This window comes from Miniopterus schreibersii, assembly GCF_964146895.1.
Source record: "Miniopterus schreibersii genome assembly, chromosome: 9".
Taxonomy (NCBI): Eukaryota; Metazoa; Chordata; class Mammalia; order Chiroptera; family Miniopteridae; genus Miniopterus; species Miniopterus schreibersii.
This window is the reverse complement of record NC_138118.1, coordinates 6519553-6535054: the sequence shown is the minus strand read 5'-3', so window position 1 is coordinate 6535054 and position 15502 is coordinate 6519553. Positions and strand designations below refer to the sequence as shown.

General features: G+C 57.9%; 2 protein-coding genes across 8 annotated transcripts in view; one reads left to right on the top strand and one right to left on the bottom strand.

Annotated features, from left to right (window-relative positions):
- The window catches only part of CLCN1 (chloride voltage-gated channel 1), a 28747-nt gene extending 22574 nt beyond the window's left edge, over positions 1–6173 (top strand). Inside the window, exons 18-23 of one of the 2 annotated variants that reach the window (XM_081148027.1) lie at positions 143–245; positions 502–581; positions 738–776; positions 3653–3757; positions 3849–3935; positions 4548–6173. In XM_081148027.1, the coding sequence (XP_081004153.1) occupies positions 143–245; positions 502–581; positions 738–776; positions 3653–3757; positions 3849–3935; positions 4548–4910 (777 nt within the window). In that variant the 3' untranslated portion in view covers positions 4911–6173. Of the gene's footprint in view, positions 1–142; positions 246–501; positions 582–737; positions 777–867; positions 1948–3652; positions 3758–3848; positions 3936–4547 lie in introns of those variants that run through there. The other variant, XM_081148028.1, reaches the window with a different exon arrangement.
- Positions 6174–8654: 2481 nt separating this feature from the next.
- On the bottom strand, positions 8655–15115 carry FAM131B (family with sequence similarity 131 member B). 6 transcript variants are annotated; one of them, XM_081148043.1, is made up of 8 exons: positions 14959–15088; positions 12553–12662; positions 12200–12235; positions 11806–11899; positions 11329–11526; positions 9729–9872; positions 9091–9519; positions 8655–8967 (listed from the first exon to the last, which is right to left on the bottom strand). In XM_081148043.1, exons 1-8 carry the CDS (start codon positions 14984–14986, stop codon positions 8816–8818), a joined length of 1191 nt encoding a protein of 396 aa, XP_081004169.1. In that variant the 5' UTR covers positions 14987–15088; the 3' UTR covers positions 8655–8815. The 6 variants fall into 6 exon arrangements, with proteins under 6 accessions (XP_081004169.1, XP_081004168.1, XP_081004172.1 ...); XM_081148042.1 differs by having other exon boundaries at positions 8663–8970; positions 14959–15072; XM_081148046.1 differs by having other exon boundaries at positions 8727–8970; positions 9064–9519; positions 14959–15115.
- Between the last annotated feature and the right edge of the window lie 387 nt (positions 15116–15502).

Sequence of the window (15502 nt, the reverse complement as noted above, 5' to 3'; positions counted from 1 at the left end):
TGCGGGTGGCACCGTCACCATTCAAAGGGACGTAGGAATTCTGGACTGGGGAGGAAGAGCAGAATTAGAGGGATTTGCCAGGACACCAGCTGGTAAAGGCAGGCCGCTTCTCTGGGACTGAGAATTTTTCTGCTCCTTACAGCTGCCCCCTCCTCACCCCCTTCCCACTGTTCCGCTGCCCCCTGAAGAGCCCAATGGGCCCCTGCCCAGCCCCAAGCAGCAGCCAGAAGCACCGGAACCTGCAGGTGAAGATTCTCCCATCATGCAGTTGGCTCGGCCTAAGGGCTGCTCAGACGGGAGCGGAGGGGGGGCGGCGGGAGAGGGCTCGGGTTCACTGGGTCTCCGCATTGCTGCCCCAGGGAGTGGGGCAAGGGCTGCTTTAGGAGGGTAGTAGAGAGGGTGTCTACACGGTGGCTCGTGTCAGGGGGCCCCTTGGGAGCCCCTGGTTATTTCCTCGCAGTTGCTTTCTTTCTGTTTCCATCTTCTCCCCCCTCCTCTCAGGTCAAAGACGCTCCATCTTTCAGTCTCTGTTGTGCTGCTTGCTGGGCAAAACTCGCCCCACAAAGAAGAAAACAAGCCAGGTGAGGGGGGACGGGGGGAACCTGTGTTTAAAGAGTGAGAAACCCGTGGTCCTTAGACCAGGAGCAGCGCCATCACATGGAAGGGACAAGGAGCTGGAAGGCGGGCGGCCGCGGCCCCCTTAGGCAAGAGCTGGGACCTCTGTCTTTCTTCTCCAGGATCCAGCGGATTTAGTGGATACCATGTCGCCTGAAGAGGTAAGGAAGGGAAACAGCCCCCGGGCGGGTGGTTCTGTCAAAGGAAGACAGTGCCCATCCTTTCCTGTCCCCTTCTTTGTGCTGTTGTAAGAATAACATGCGAGCCGAGGCGGGAAAGCATCTGAGAGGCTGGGCGGGAGGTGTGATTGTGGAGAGACAGTGACGGGCACGCTGCGCAGAGGTGGCGATGCTGATGGTCTTCCCATGGTCATTTGGAAGAGGGATGCTCGGAGTCTCCAAGCGTAGATGGGCCCTGTGGTGCTAAGATGAGCCTCAGGTCTTTTAGACACTGGGGACGTTGTGGACACGCAGGGGCTATGCAGGAAGGCTGAGCTTTACCTGCAGCAAAATAGCCCCGGACACCAGCACTTACATAAACTAATGTGGAGAAACATTACCGGAGCGGTGACGGTGAGATCAGCACCCGGGCGAGGTTACTCTGCTGACCCATCAGGGCCCTGAGACCGCGGACAACTAGGAGATGCCAGGAAGCAAGGCCGGGCCGAACCACAGCCTCGAGGACAAGTGTTCACAGTGCTGCCTCTCAGGAAAAACACCCGTTTCCCAAAAGAGCTAGCTGTCAAGTCCATGAGCGAGAAAGTCTAGCACACTAAATGGCCTTGGCTGGGAGCAGTAACAGAACGTGGAACAGTGATTGGGAGCAGTGGTGGTGGGGACACGCCCTAGAGGGTGTGCAGAAATGACAAAATCCATCAGCAGCCCCTCCACTCGGTACGTGAGAATGCAGACTCGAGCTCTGGGGCTGACAAGACCATAAGGCATATTATTTTAGAATGAACTTATTGCACATCCAGAATAAATATGTGCTGAAAATTAAAAGTACCCCAGGGTTAGAGGGAGGGCTGGGGAGTGACGAGAGAGAAAGGAAACCTCACTGTCCCCCTGCCACCCCTCAAAAGACATACGCTTCTGATAAATGACTTATGGAAAAGTCAAATAGATGATCACAGCAGCAGGAGAAGAATCATTCCTCTGTCCACAGCAGGAATCAGATGGGTCATATCTGCAATTAAGGAGTGCCGTGCTAGGGTGCTAAAACCAAGAATGATGCCCTTGTTGTTGTTGTTGTTAACACACCAAAGAGAGAAAGACAGGTAGTTGATCAATGAGGCTATTTGATGACCACAGAAAATAAAGTGCCGCCAGGGACAAAAAGACAGTAGGTCTACATTTTCGTTTATATCTTTCCCAAAGGAGACGTTAGGCAGCTCCCAGCTACCATGCGACTCACTAACATTTTGGAGGAATGAGGTCCAATTGGAGTCAGAATTCAGCTTATTTTGAACGTGGTTTTCAGACTAGATCAAGGTGACACCCGTGGCAATACAAGATGTATCAAGGTGACACCTACGGGAATATTGAAAGAATCCAGTTATGGGTCGCCAGAAGTCCCTGCTATGACTTAATTCTGCTACACTGTCAGTACACGCAGTTAGAGCCCCGGTTTATAACGGGCCGAGCTTTTTCAGGTTCAAACTCAAGGGCAGACACGCTCCTCCCCTTGGGCAGGAGCTGGGGGTACCTGGAACGCCACCAGCAGTCAAGGTCAGAAGCCCAGCTCCACTCCTGCAATTGGAATGATGTCTGGCACGGAGGACGTGCTTGGTACAGGCTCCGTTTTCGTTCCCGAAGGGAAGGCAAAAATGGAAGTAGGGAGGGCCTGATGATCATAGGAAGGTCCAGGGGGCAGGACCAGCCAAACCGGGGTTGGCAAGGTAGCCGCCTGCCATAAATAAATCGTCTCTATGACATACCTGTGAGGTGGTCACCATCCTGTTCTGTGAGAGCAGGTCAGTCCCTGTGCGAACCTTCAGTCAGGGAAGAGGAGAGTTTCGGAAAATGTTAGATTCCTTTATGAAAGCCAGAGCCGGCCTGGATTCTATGGAAGCCTGAGGGCTCGAGCATCGTATCTAAATCAAGAACAGAGCTCGCCTTGGTGTTGTAAGGCTTCTGTCATAAACCAAACAAAACAAAAAGATGGCTTTGCTCAAATCCACTAAGCGCCACGTGACCCAGCTCAGAGCTTTAAATCCAACAAATATTCTCCACGATCTACTGTGTAGAAGGAAAATGTGCTAGTACCTTCCTAAGAGGTGGCCATCGATGCCATTAACGCTCTCAAGGAGTCCATGCCTTTTCTGGAAAGGAGAGGCCAGCCAGGTGCTGCAGGAATTGAAAAGGGGACAACGCCTGGGAGCGTCAAGAGTGCAAAGTGGGCCCTGGCTGGTGTGGCTCAGTTGGTTGAGCGCTGTCCCATGTACCAAGAGGTCCTCAGTTCAGTTCCCAGTCCGAGCACATGCCTGGGCTGCAGGCTCGATCCCCAGCTGGGGGCGTGCAGGAGGCCGCTGTTGGATGGTTCTCTCTCACCATGTTTCTCTCTCTCCCTCTTCCTTCCCCTCTCTCTCTAAGCTCAATAAAAATAAAAATAGAGAGCAGAGTGGGTACAGGGGGGGCAGGTAAGGGAAGTACAGCCTGGCCAACACAGAAGACGTGTGAGAGGAGTGGCAAGCAGTTGGGTTTCACTGGAGCAGGGGGAATGGCAGGAGGGGGGGAAAGACTGGAAAGATAGGTTGGAAATAACAAGTGTTTGGGGCACTGTGGGGGGATGGAGGAGGGAGCATCCCACCAATGCCTGAGGCTGAAGGTTGATTTGGGGGCCTGATGAGAGAGGGGGAGCTGTCCCTTGGGAAGAAAGGAGTGGTTTAGTGATCTGGAAGGTCTGTGCTCGTTCCTTGAGCATTTCAGTCGCATATTTCAGGATTCCCAGCTAGGAGGGCTGCTTGGGGTCAAGGCCTTGTACCGGAGGCTGAAGGGGACTCCGTGGTATTGGGTGACTGCTCTCCTCCGCCCGACAGATTGAGGCCTGGGAGCAGGAGCAGCTGAGCCAGCCCGTCTGCTTTGACTGCTGCTGTATTGACCAGTCCCCTTTCCAGCTGGTGGAGCAGACGTCCCTGCACAAGGCTAGTCCTTGCCCACCACTCAGGGCTGCTGGGAGGTCAGGGGAGGCGCGGGGCCCGCTGGGCACGCTGACCTGCTTCTCTTTCCCTGCAGATTCACACGCTGTTCTCGCTCCTCGGCCTCCACCTCGCCTATGTGACCAGCATGGGGAAGCTCCGGGGTGTGCTGGCACTGGAGGAGGTAACAGCAGCACATCCCATTTGAGAGGCAGGAGGAAGGGGTGGGCGAAGGGTGTGGGGCTGGGGCTGCGGGAGGGATTGTTTTACACACACCCCCCATTTTCCTCTCTATTTCTCATGCAGAGACTGGAGGAGAGGGAAGGGTGCAGCAATTGGGGTGCAAGTAGACAGGGCTGCAAAGCTCTGAAGGGGACCTAGATCTTTACCCCAGATGTAGCCCTTGTGATCTTCCATAGCTGGTGTGGGTTTGGAATTGGGGTTCAGAACACAAGTCATGGTTTCATAGGGATGCTCTATGGGGAGGGCCATGGAAAGAGGGAAGAGATAGGATGTGGCTGTAGGGGGCCCAAAGGTCTCTCACTAGGAAGGGGCCCAAGGAGGACCTGGGGCAGGGGGCTTGAGATTCACTGCTCTGCAGGGGGTCTGCTGGCCATGCCCCTTTCTTTTCTGTTTCTGTCTTTGATCTCGCCACAGAATCCATCTTTCTTGCCACTATGGCTTTCCCATTCCTTCTTCCTTTTATCGTATGTGTCTGTTCCTGTGTCTGTTCCTCTCACACCGTCCCATCTTCTTTCTCTTCCCAATTCTGTACCCCCTTTCCCTCTGCTCCCAGCTGCAGAAGGCCATCGAGGGGCACACCAAGGCTGGGGTGCAGCTCCGCCCTCCCCTGGCCAGCTTCCGGAGCACGACTTCCACCCGAAAGGCTCCTGGGGGCCCGCTCCCTCCCGTGGAGGGATGGAACCTGCCTGAGGATGGAACTGGGGATGTGGCTCCTGCCTCCCCAGAGCCAGAAGATGTGGCTCCTGCCACCCCAGAGCCCCCCCTCTCCCTGGCTCCAGCCAGGGCGGAAGGCGAGCTGGAGGAGCTGGAGCTGGTGGACAGCCCGGGGCTGGAAGAGGAGCTGGCTGACATCCTGCAGGGCCCCAGCCTGCGCTCCACCGATGAGGAAGATGATGAGGATGAACTGATCCTCTGAGCACCGCCAGGACCCTCTTCAGGCTGCCCAGAGGCCCCAGTCCCATGGTGGGTTTGCGGGGCAGATGGTCTGTCCTAAGGTTGGAGAGATCACGCCAATATCCTGGGTCCTCCTGGGAATTTTTAAATGTGACAAGGGTAGTCTTGGACCAGGAGTCAGAATTTGGTCAATTATTTTTTTAGGCCGTTTCCCTATTTCCAGATGCCCCAGTGAAGGGCCTTTATGTTCTGTGGAACTTCCGGAATGTTCCCCGCCCCCGCCCGTGTAGGTGGGGAGCCCTGCCTGTCCCTGCCTCCCCCACAATTCCCCAGGGTTCTTGTCCCTTCTTGTCACCTTCCTGGCCTTGCCACACTGTCCTTCAGTGTCCACAGGGGTGGGTGACGGGAGGCCCAGGATGTCTGTGGCCCTGCAAATGCCACACTAGAGGAAGAGATGGGGCCATCGCATGGCCTCGTGGTCTGATGGCCCCAGAATACACCCAGACCGTCCACAGCCCCTTCTCTCAGAGTCCCCCACCCTGTGGTCTCCCCGCTTCCCAAAATTTGCCTCCAGACTCCATCTGCCTCCCACTATCTGTCCCCAAGCAAGGGCTACTACTAGGACAGTGAAAGGCCAATCCCATTTCCCCCTCCTTTGTCCCTGATGTAAGCAGTGAAATGTGGACAAAGAACCAATCAGGGAGCAGCCTGGAAGAGAAAATGTCACAGGAGGCTCTATGTGGACGGGGCAGGCACCTTGCGCCAACCGGTCATGCTGCCCCATCCAACTCCTTCCAGCAGAAACCCTCCCTATCCCATGTCACAGCTTCCTAGAAGATTCGTCCCCCCTCTTCCCACTGTGGTCGTTGATCTGTCCTTCCCAAGGGTCAGCTCTGCCCTCAAGCTGCTCTGGCTGCGGCCTCTCCTGCCACGAACCAAAAGCTCGGGGCAGCCAGGCCTTCCACTGGGTCACTCAGACACCAGCCCTTAGACTGGTTCTTTGTGTTCTTGGGGCAGGGAGCTGGGGTTTCAATGTCAAGATGGCAGACCTCTTTCATGCTCCCGTACTTGGGAGGTCAGAACCGTATGCTCCCCAAATCAGCAACAGGGAGCCTGCCGTTTCTGTAAGCGGTCCCAGGGGCTCTGAGCGTCCAAACCCCCTTGCATCCACACTCCAAGCTTTTCCCCTCCCTCCTTTATGCCCTCCAATTGTGTCCCCTCTCCCCCTTCCCCTCCCTTGGGCCTGGTCTCCTCCATCCCTCAAATAAGACACTCATAGTCAGAGGATGCCACCACGTTCTGTTTAGTGCCAATGAACACAGCCTGGAGCCCTCTCCAGCGTCACATCCCTGCCCCCTCCCCAGGCCAAGAGAGGGGCTGTAGCCTAGGAAGGGGGCTGGCAGTGGGCACTCAAGCCCAATGCCCACGTGTATATAATCTATAATATTTATATATATTTATATATAATTCTCTCTGTAGTATATGTCATAGAATCTCTCTTGGGCCTGGGGTGGGGATGTCACATTAAGAAAACATGCTAAGACTGGCACAACAATGGATACTCCCCAGACCTGGAAGACGAAGGGGGCTGGGCTGTATGAATGGGGGCCGGGGAAAGGTCAAAAACACATTCACCAAAATTCCCTCCTTCACACAAGGATAAGAAGGAAGGGGAGGAATGGAAGATTTGGGTTTTCCTTTCATAAGATGAATTGAAAATAAAAGTGCACCCCCCACCAAAAGAAAATCATTTAGCAAGAGCAGTTTCATTCACAATAATATAAAAACAGCCCTGTTCCAGGACTGTTGGAAATCGTGCTGCACAGCCTTGAACCCCGGAGGAAAAGCAACCCTCCCTCACCCCCAACAGCCTCTTCCAGCACATGCCCCTCCCCTCCCCCCAAATAGGCTATAAGCAAACCCCATGCACCCTGCCCCCAGCACCATAGAGGCAGTTCCTCCCTCCAGAAGAGGGTCCCAGGCCAGCCCCCCAGGTCTTCTCCCTCTTCAAAGTGGGAGGGAAGCTCCTTGCAAATGCAGACCCCCAGCCGACCTCTGGTCTGCGCATGTGCCAGCCACCAGCACAGGGTCCTGGGCCCCGCTGGAGTCTGAAATCTGCTAGATTCCTTGGCAATTCAGTCATCTTTCGGCAGGGACCGAAAGAAGGCTTCCTCGAGGTAGGGAGGGAGGCAAGAGCGCTGCTTCCGTCTACCTTCCCTAGCTCCCCAGGGCCCTGAGCGAAAAGGAACTGGAATGAATGCGCCCACTCCCGCGAGTGGGCGTCCACTGCGGTCTGGGGGCAGAACAGGGGGCAGGAACAGGGTGAGACTAGGAGATGATGCGTCTGGAGAGCAGGCTGCACAAGGCGAGGTAACAGGGGCCCCCTGGGTGGAGGGGACCGTGAGCATGCAAAACCCCAAGACCTGCCGCAGGAGTGCAGGGTGAGGGCACAAGGCCACTGCCCAGAGCTCCCGGGCTCAAGGTCCTGGGGCCTCCGGAGTCAGGTCACACGGTCAAACACAAGCAACAGTCTTAGACGAGGTAAGCAACTCTTCACCCACCTGTGCTCACCACCAGGCGTACTTGAGGTTTCCTCCCCTCCCCCGAAGACATGGGACCCCCCCCAACTCTCAACCTCCTCATTCCAAAGAAAGAGACATTGGGAGATGAGGGTGGGGATGGGGTAGTTTGTGCCCAGGGTCTGAGAGAGGTGACAGTGCTCCCTTCCTGGTAAAGGGCAAAAGCAATAGGACCCCTGACAAAGTTTGGGTAGGACATGAGGCCTCGGGGCTGGAGCCTTAGAAGAGGAAAGAGGAAAGGGAGGCAATGGACCTCTTAGCTTCTCCGTCCTGCCCAGATTCCCCCTCTGCCAGGGGCTAGGGAATGGGGTCCTACTGTGTGCCCCAGCAGCCACTCCTTCGCTCCAGCCTGGCCCTGCCGTCAGGATCGCTCACAGAAGTGTGGGGCATCGTGTGCTGCAGACTGAAGTCCCCACTGAGGTGGGGACGGGGGGTGGGAGGGCAAGAGTTTCAGGGGCTTCTGCTCACTGTCCGCCAGCCCTGGGAGGAAGAAGGCTCGCTGCCCTCTCGGCAGGAGCCGGGAGGAGCTGCAGGGAGCTGAGCGCCCTCACTTCTCAGCAAACCACCCACCCGGCAGGGCCTGACAGCACCAGGCTCCTCCCTCCACCGCGCTCAACCTGAGTCCCCAAGAAGTTATAAAAATGTAGAAAAGGCAAAGAGAAAAGTGTAAACAGCTCCAGAGAATTTGGGGGTGGATGGAGGGAGGCATAGTCCTCACGCTTCCCCGCCTGGCAGGACATCTGCACGCTGTCACCCGCCCTGGGCGGGGCTCCTGGGGCAGGGGATGGTAGAAGGCAGACGAAGGAAGCAAGAGCTGGAGCAGCCAGCCCGCTGGGTCCTTTCCCAGACCCTTAGGACCCACCCGTCAGTCTCGGGATATTCAAGATCCCAGAACAGGCGGCCCTGTTTGCCGTTGGTCCCGTCAGTGACTCTCTGGTCTCTGGGTGGGCTTTATGGAAAGAATCCTGTTTGTGCCCCGGTGCCCCCAGGCTGCCACGACTCCCCACCCCCCACCCCGTGACTCCTGATCTCAGAAGCCAAGCTACCCCCTGGGGGCAGACTGTCCATCCACCGAGGAGACAGGCTCCCCCACTCCCATCAAGCCTCGCCCGGCAGCCCCTGAGGTCTGTTCTTCACGGTAGGGTCAAGCTGGGACCACAGCCAGAGAAAACACAGAGTCAGAAAAAGCGAGAGTGACATGAGAAAGGAGGTGTTCAGGCGGCCACAGTCCAGGCTCCTGGAAGACGAGTCAGGGAGCGAAAAACAGATCTAGTCGGTGGCTCCTGTCCCCAGGATACAAACTGGAGCCTCACCATCACAGACCCAGAAGCCCGCAGCCAAGTCAAGTTCACGGCCATCTGGTTGCCTGGGCCTCAGGCCCCGGGCCTGTGGTTCCTACAGCACAGGCCTGGATGGAGTCCCAGCCCGGCCCTCCGTTTTCCTGGCGAGGACTGGCAGCTCCTGGGTTCCTCGCCGTCTTCTGCCCGGGCCTCAGCGGTGCTGCTGGGGGAAGGGAGGGTATTGTTGCAGCCAAGCCCCTCAGGTGGGAGTGGAAGGTAGGGCGCAGAGTGGGAGGAAGCTAGTTGTTGGCCTCACCCTCCTCCTCATCAAAGGACTGCACACCTGAGGATGTGACGTCAGACACCTTCCGGCTGAGGGCAGTGGACATCTCGGGGTCTTCTCGTGGGGAAAGTGACTCCAGGTCCCGGCATCCGGCATCGTCTTCCTCCTCGGGGGCCAATGGCCTCTTCTCCTCCTCTGCAGGGCCCCTTGCCAGGTCCACCCCGCCCACCCCTGGAGCCCAGTCAGTGTCTCCCCCCAGCAAAGGTGGAGGCTCCTGAGCGGAGTATCCTGAAGCAGGCTGGGGAGGCCCCATTTCATGCAAGCTTGGCTGTGAGTCATCAAAAGCAGGGCCAAGATAGGATCCGGTGGCCGGAGAGGCAATGAGGGACTGGTCGCTTGCTTCCCAGGCATCCGATGACCCCAGACAGTACATGCCCTGGGACACATAGGAGTGAGGCCATCCATCCATGGGGGCTTGAGTGAGGGCATCTGTAAAGAGAGTCGTGGAGGTCGGTGGGGGCACAAACAAAGGCAGTAACAACAGCACAGAGAACTGAGGGTGAGACACTGGGTAAGGAGGGGAGTGGGGAGCTGATGTGAACAAAAAGTCTCAGAAGCACAGAGATGAACAGAGGTGGAGAAGAGAGTTGGGGAGGCCTCTTAGGCCTCAGGGGTTGGATTCTGGAACCATCCCTCACCTTGACTCTCCATCAACTCCTGATAGTTGTCACTGTAGTTGCAGCCCAATGGCTCCTGGGCAGAGTTGACACTCATGTCCTCACCATCCATGGAAGACCAGGCCATGAGTGTGGCCTCAGAAATGGCAAACTGCTCCATGACGCCTGGGAGAAGACATGCAGTAAGCACAAGATACCTCTGAGAACCCTGAGATACGTGCATCGGGGAGAGGACATCAGAGCAGCACCGTTTGATAGAAATTCAATGCAAGCCACTTGCACGATCTGAAAATTCCTAGTAGCCATAGTAAAGTAAAAGAAACAGGTGAAATTAATTTTACTACTACATCTTACTTAACCCAATATGTATAAAAGATGGTCATTTCAACATCTAATCCACATAAAAATTACCGAGATAGTTTACATTCTTTTATTCATAGGAAGTCTTTGAAATCCAGTTGATATTTACACTTACAGCACATCTCCACTCCGACCAGCCACATATCAAGTTCTCGATAGCCACATGTGGCCAGTGGCTACTGTATGGGACAGCACAGCCTTTGTACATGCCCCGAAACAAGGCAAAATCATTGGGGACTTCCCAGAAGATCAGATTTAGGATTCCTAGGGGAAAGAGTTGAGGGGTCTTCTGGTGAGATATCCTAAGGTATTGAAATCTGGGACTTCCAGAAATTTATCTTTGGAAGTTTTTAGGAATGGTAGCTAGTATTAGGTAGTCAAGGACAGAGGAATCCAGATATCTAGAGGAGGAGGTGGGTAGTGCCTCAAGATTAACAGAGACTCCCCAAGAGAACACCAACAATCAGTACAAAGATACCTCCCTTCTCTTCCAGATCTATCACTCTTCCTTCCGAGGCCTGCCATTAGGATCGGGCCACCGTGGTAGGTGCCTATGCCTGTCTCGTAGCTACACCGCTTTCTGGAAGGAAACCTCTCCGTGTACCACCCTCTCTTCAGCCAGTGGTTGTCACAAGTAATGAGCCCAGTGTGGGGATCCATGACTGCAGCGTGCTGATGGGCTAAGGCTAGAAGAGATCTCCAAGGCCCTTCCTTTCTTTTTCCTCAAGAAACAGGAGAACAGAGCTTTTTTCAAGCCCACAGACCCTGGCTGTTTGTTCCTGTACTGAGGGAGTCCAGGGATTGGATAGTCCCACCATGTAAGAGAAATGGCATCAGGTGGACCCACAATACCCTGTTAATTTTCAACTTCTGAGATGATAGCTCGCCCAGCCTGGTTGAGAGGTTGAGCATCGACCTAGGATCCAGGAGATGAAGGGTTGATTCCCGGTCAGGGCACATGCCCGGGGTTTCGGGCTCGATCCTCAGCAGGGGGCGTGCAGGAGGCAGTGGATCAGTGACTCATCATTGATGTCTCTCTCTCTCCCCCCCTTCCTCTCTCTGAAATCAATAAAGACGTATTTAAGAATAAAGTAAGTTTGAGGGCACTTGTCAGAATTAACAAGTCAAAGTACTTGAAATTAAATCTGATGGTTATCCTATGGGCAGAGCCAACCTTGCCACAGGGGCTGGGGTTGGAGGGTCAGTCTCTGGCCATCCCGAAATGTGGAAATGTGCCTCTTGAGGGTTCGGGGGCAAGTACCTGCTAGGAAACGTGCCTCCTTCTCGCCATCGCTGAGGTCCGAGTAGGCATCCGTATCCCTGCGTACGGCCTCGTGGCTGTGTTGCGGCTGAATGGCTGGTGCCTTCCCCCAGCCCTGCCACTCGATCATGTGGGCCACCCGGCCTTGCCCCATGGCTGTGGGCTTCGTCACATGGTCCTTCATGCTTCTCGAAATCCCTGAGGGGGCACACATCCTCCAGAATACCACACAATACCCATAACAGGGTCTCCCCAATATCCCCACCCCAGTCCCAGGGGACTCCATCCCGTGGGGGGCAGGCTCCCCTAGGTCTCCATATATGAGGGCAGCCCAGACGATAGGAGAGGCTTACAGAAAGGACAAATAGGTCAGGGGTAGGAAGATGAGGCCCTCTTCAGGCTCAAGGAGCAGGGAGGCTGAGACCAGGAGCCTGTAAGTATGTCCCGTCTGGCTGCACCCCAGGTAGGGAGGCTCACCTGAGAATGACGACTTGGCCAGGGCCCCAATGCCATAGGCGTTAGAGTTTCGCTTAAGCTTCGGAAGAATGGAAGTGGTGTCCTCCATGGAGAGCTGGAATCGGGAGAGTGGGAGGAGGGGGCGAGGAATTAGAGGGCCTGGGGGTGCTTTATGTGTGGGGGAAAGTTCATGGTTTCCAGGAGGAAGGATCTGAGCTAGGGCAGGAGATAGGGGAAACCCTTACACCCAGGGTCCCAAGGAGGCATAACTTCCAAGCATCGTTGAAAATTTGGGGGGTAGGTAAAGCACGGGAGGGGCCCCCAGTGCCTGCTGGAGTGAGGGAGCGCTGTGTTCCGGGAGACTACAAAGGAAAGGAGTTAGGGTGGTCTGGGGAAGGTGGGGGGGCGCACTCACATTGATGCCGTCCCAGGAGAAATCAGTTCGGGTTTGCTGTGAGGACACAGAAAAGGGAGTGGGTATTCCAGGCACTTCCAGAAACGCAAGGAACCCCACCCCCTTCCTCGGAGGGAGGGATTTCCTGAGATTAGCATAGGAAATTAGGATGTCAAGGCCAAAGGCTTGGCTCCTATCTTGAGGAATGTAGGAGAGACGATTGAAGGAGCGATTGAATGAGTGTTTGGGATGTTGACTTGGACTTTAGGAAGAGATTTCAAGGATCGGATCGGGCGGCTGGGAGGCTTTGTTCGGGACGGCCCTGGGATCTTTTAGAGATCCTCTGGTGAGGGGCAGCTGGGCCCCGGCCTCACCTCCGTGGACGGCCGGTGGAGGCTGCTTCCGTGCAGCGAGCTGGTGCTGTCCATGTTAATCTGGTCCACATCCTTCAGGCCCTTCCAGTCCACCGCAATCACCTCATTCCCTGAAAAGGCCAGAGGGTTAGCTGCTCCACCTCACCCCTCTGTGCCCCACCCAAAAAGCCCCTCCCGGTCTCAGATGCCCGGGCCACACACGAGGCATCCCCTCCGGATCCCTCCCTACCCTCAGCTACCACTCCTTCCCATTGCCCACTCCTTTTACGCCCCTACTCTCCTCACATTTTTGGTAGAAGAAATTATAATACTGACCCAAAATATTCCGTCTGAGCTCAACCAAGAATAGCACACTCAGAAAAAGCGGGGTATGACCTTCCTTATGGTTGTTGTTTAAATGGGAGGGTCGGCGGTTGGGTTTTAGCAGGGAAGCTGTTGTCCATCCTGACCCGAGGGGCCGGCCGGGGTTTCTGTGTAGGAGTTCGGGAGCTGTGGTTTGCACCTAGTACTTTCCACAAACAAGGGTGGGGCTTCTCTAGGGGTTAAGGTCTCCATGTGTGGGCTTTATTATTTGTGAGCTGTTGGGAGGTCGGGGACCCTCGTAGGAGTCGGTGAACTTGTCTGACAGGTGAATTTGGAGGGGACAGAGCTGGGAGTTGGGTGTGTGTTCACCCAGAAACAGTGAGAGCAAAGAAAGCAAAGTGTGGGATGGAGCCGTCCTACCTGACTGTTGATGGATTAAAGAGGCGTGGAAGGGGACCGGGGGAGGAGAGAAGGGGACTTTTAAGAATAGGAACCAAAAAATAGGAATTTGAGTCAAAGAGAAGACAGAAGACGATGGGAGGGGTTTGAGGGGCTAGGGGGAGAGGATGGTCATTGCTAAGGTGAGGCCGGAGCTCCAGGTGAAGGGAGACTGAGACAGAGGGCAGGGGGGTGCCTCCTGGAAGGCTCCGGGGAAGAACCACCTGGAGAGCTGTAGAGACGGGAGTCAGGTGGCTGTGAACCACCTCGCCTCATAGGTCCTTCCTACCAGGAAGTTGTATGGTCCTGAATTTCGGGTTAGGGGTCCACTCTGGAGAAGGGGGCGAATGGAGTGGGGTCTTGGGCCTGCGGAGGCAGCCAGCATGCAAGAGCATTGCTGGTGCAAAAGGCAAGGCTCCTGGGGAAGGGGTCCGAGGCAGGCAGGACCCCTCCAAAGTGGGTCGCTGTGCCTTGGGGCTGGCAGGTCAGACCTGGGGCCGTGGCTGGGGGGGGTGGGGGTGGCCAGGAAAGATGGGCATCTGGGCAGAGCGCGCGGGAATGGGGCAGGCAGGGGGGGAGGGGAGGGGGAGGGGGCCTTTGCAGAGGAGGGAGAGCTGAGTCAGAGCCGCGGGGGGCAGGGAGGGGAGGCGGAGAGCCCGGAGGAGAGGTGAAGGCACAGGAGGAGGGGGGTATCCATGGTAATACATCAGGTCTCAGAGAAATCAGGCTTCCGGAGAGTCAGTTTGTTTGTAATAATAACACGAATTATTCTCCCGGCCTGAGGTCACTGGGGCGTGTAGGCGGGAGAAATGGGGAGTTGGAACGTGAAAAACTGGGGGGGGGGTTAGGGAGAGGATAGTGGAGTGTGCAGGGGCTGGGGGAGCCGGGGGGGGGCGGGGGGCGATGGCAAGGCAAAGGTTGAGGGGGTTAGAAGAATTCAGAGGCGCCCTCCTGCCTCCTGCAGTCAAAGGTAAATAAAGCGCGGGCCCCGCCCCCGCGCCCCGCGCCCCCGCCGACAGGTGCGGTCCAGTCCCCGGGATCCTCCCCGCGCCGGCCCCACCCTGCTGGGCGCTGGCTCGGGGTGCAGCCGCCCCTCCAGCCCCCGCCGCCTCGGGGTCCGCCGGCTGGAACGCCGCACCCCCTCCAGGAGCCCGCCCGAGCTCACCCCCCGCGGGCGTGGAACCCGCGCCCTCCCCGCGGCGCATCCCGCCCCCGCCCCGCAGGGAGGACGCACGTGAACAAAGCAAATCCCGGGAGGCAGGAACGACGGGAAAAGGCGACGGAGAGGCAAAGACGGGGGCCGATGGAGGCGGGGGCGGGGGGGCGCGTGCGGGAAGAGAGCCGGGGCTGAGGGCTTCGGGAGAGGGCTACTCCAGGAATGGAGACGGGGCGCGGGGCGCCGAGGGAGGCTGAGCGGAGGCGGGAGGGCGCGGGGGAGAGGGAAGGCTGATGGGGAGGATGGAAGGGGCCGCGCCGGGGGCAGGTGACGGGGGGAGGCGGGGGAGGCGCAGAGGAGACCGCGGGGGCCCGGAGGGCGCGCGAGGGGAGCGGGGGAAAGTGCGGCGGCCGGGCCGGGCCGGGCGCGCGGTGCCCGGAGGGGCGCGGGGAGGGTGGGGGAGGGGCGGGCCCGGAGAGCCAGCCCGCGCCGCCCGCCGCGGTACCCACCCACGGTCCGGGAGCCGATGCAGCCCATGGCGCGGGGCCTCCGGGGCCGGACCCTCGCCGACGCGGGGCGGGCGCGGGGGGAGCACCGGGAGCCGCGCCGCCGCCCCAGCCTGTCTGCAGCGCCGCGGCTGTCTCCGCTCGGCTCCGCTCCCCCCGCCCCTCTCCATCCCTCCCCGCGGCCGCCGCCGCTGCCGCCGCCGCCGCCGCCGCCTGGCTCCCCCGCCCCGGCTCTGCTCGCGGCCGGGGAGGGGGTGGCCCGGGGATTGGCTGCGCCCGGCGCCTCCCCCGTCCCCGACCCGCCGCCGCGCTCCCCGCGCACCGCGCGCCGCGCCGCGCTCCCCCGGGGCCGGGCGGTCGGCCGGCCTCCAGCCGCGCCCTTCCCCGGCCCACCTGGGGCTCCCCGCGGGTCCCCGCTGGGCTCGCGCCTGGGGACGGGTGGAGCGCGGGAGAGCGCCCGCCTGGGGGCCCAGGGGCCGGGCACAGAGCCCCGGGCCCACCCTCGGAGTCTGCGGATCGATGCCCAGGGAGAAAGTGGGGTGGCGGA

Bases quoted from the DNA above. Each gene is read 5' to 3' on its own strand.
- FAM131B (XM_081148046.1), bottom strand. From the start codon at position 14,986: ATGGGCTGCATCGGCTCCCGGACCGTGG. The intron at 11,900-12,199 runs GTGAGTGCGCCC...TCCCGATTCCAG, and splicing joins TCTCCTGGGACGGCATCAAT to CTCTCCATGGAGGACACCAC. The intron at 9,520-9,728 runs GTGAGGGATGGT...CTCTCTTTACAG, and splicing joins GGAGTTGATGGAGAGTCAAG to ATGCCCTCACTCAAGCCCCC.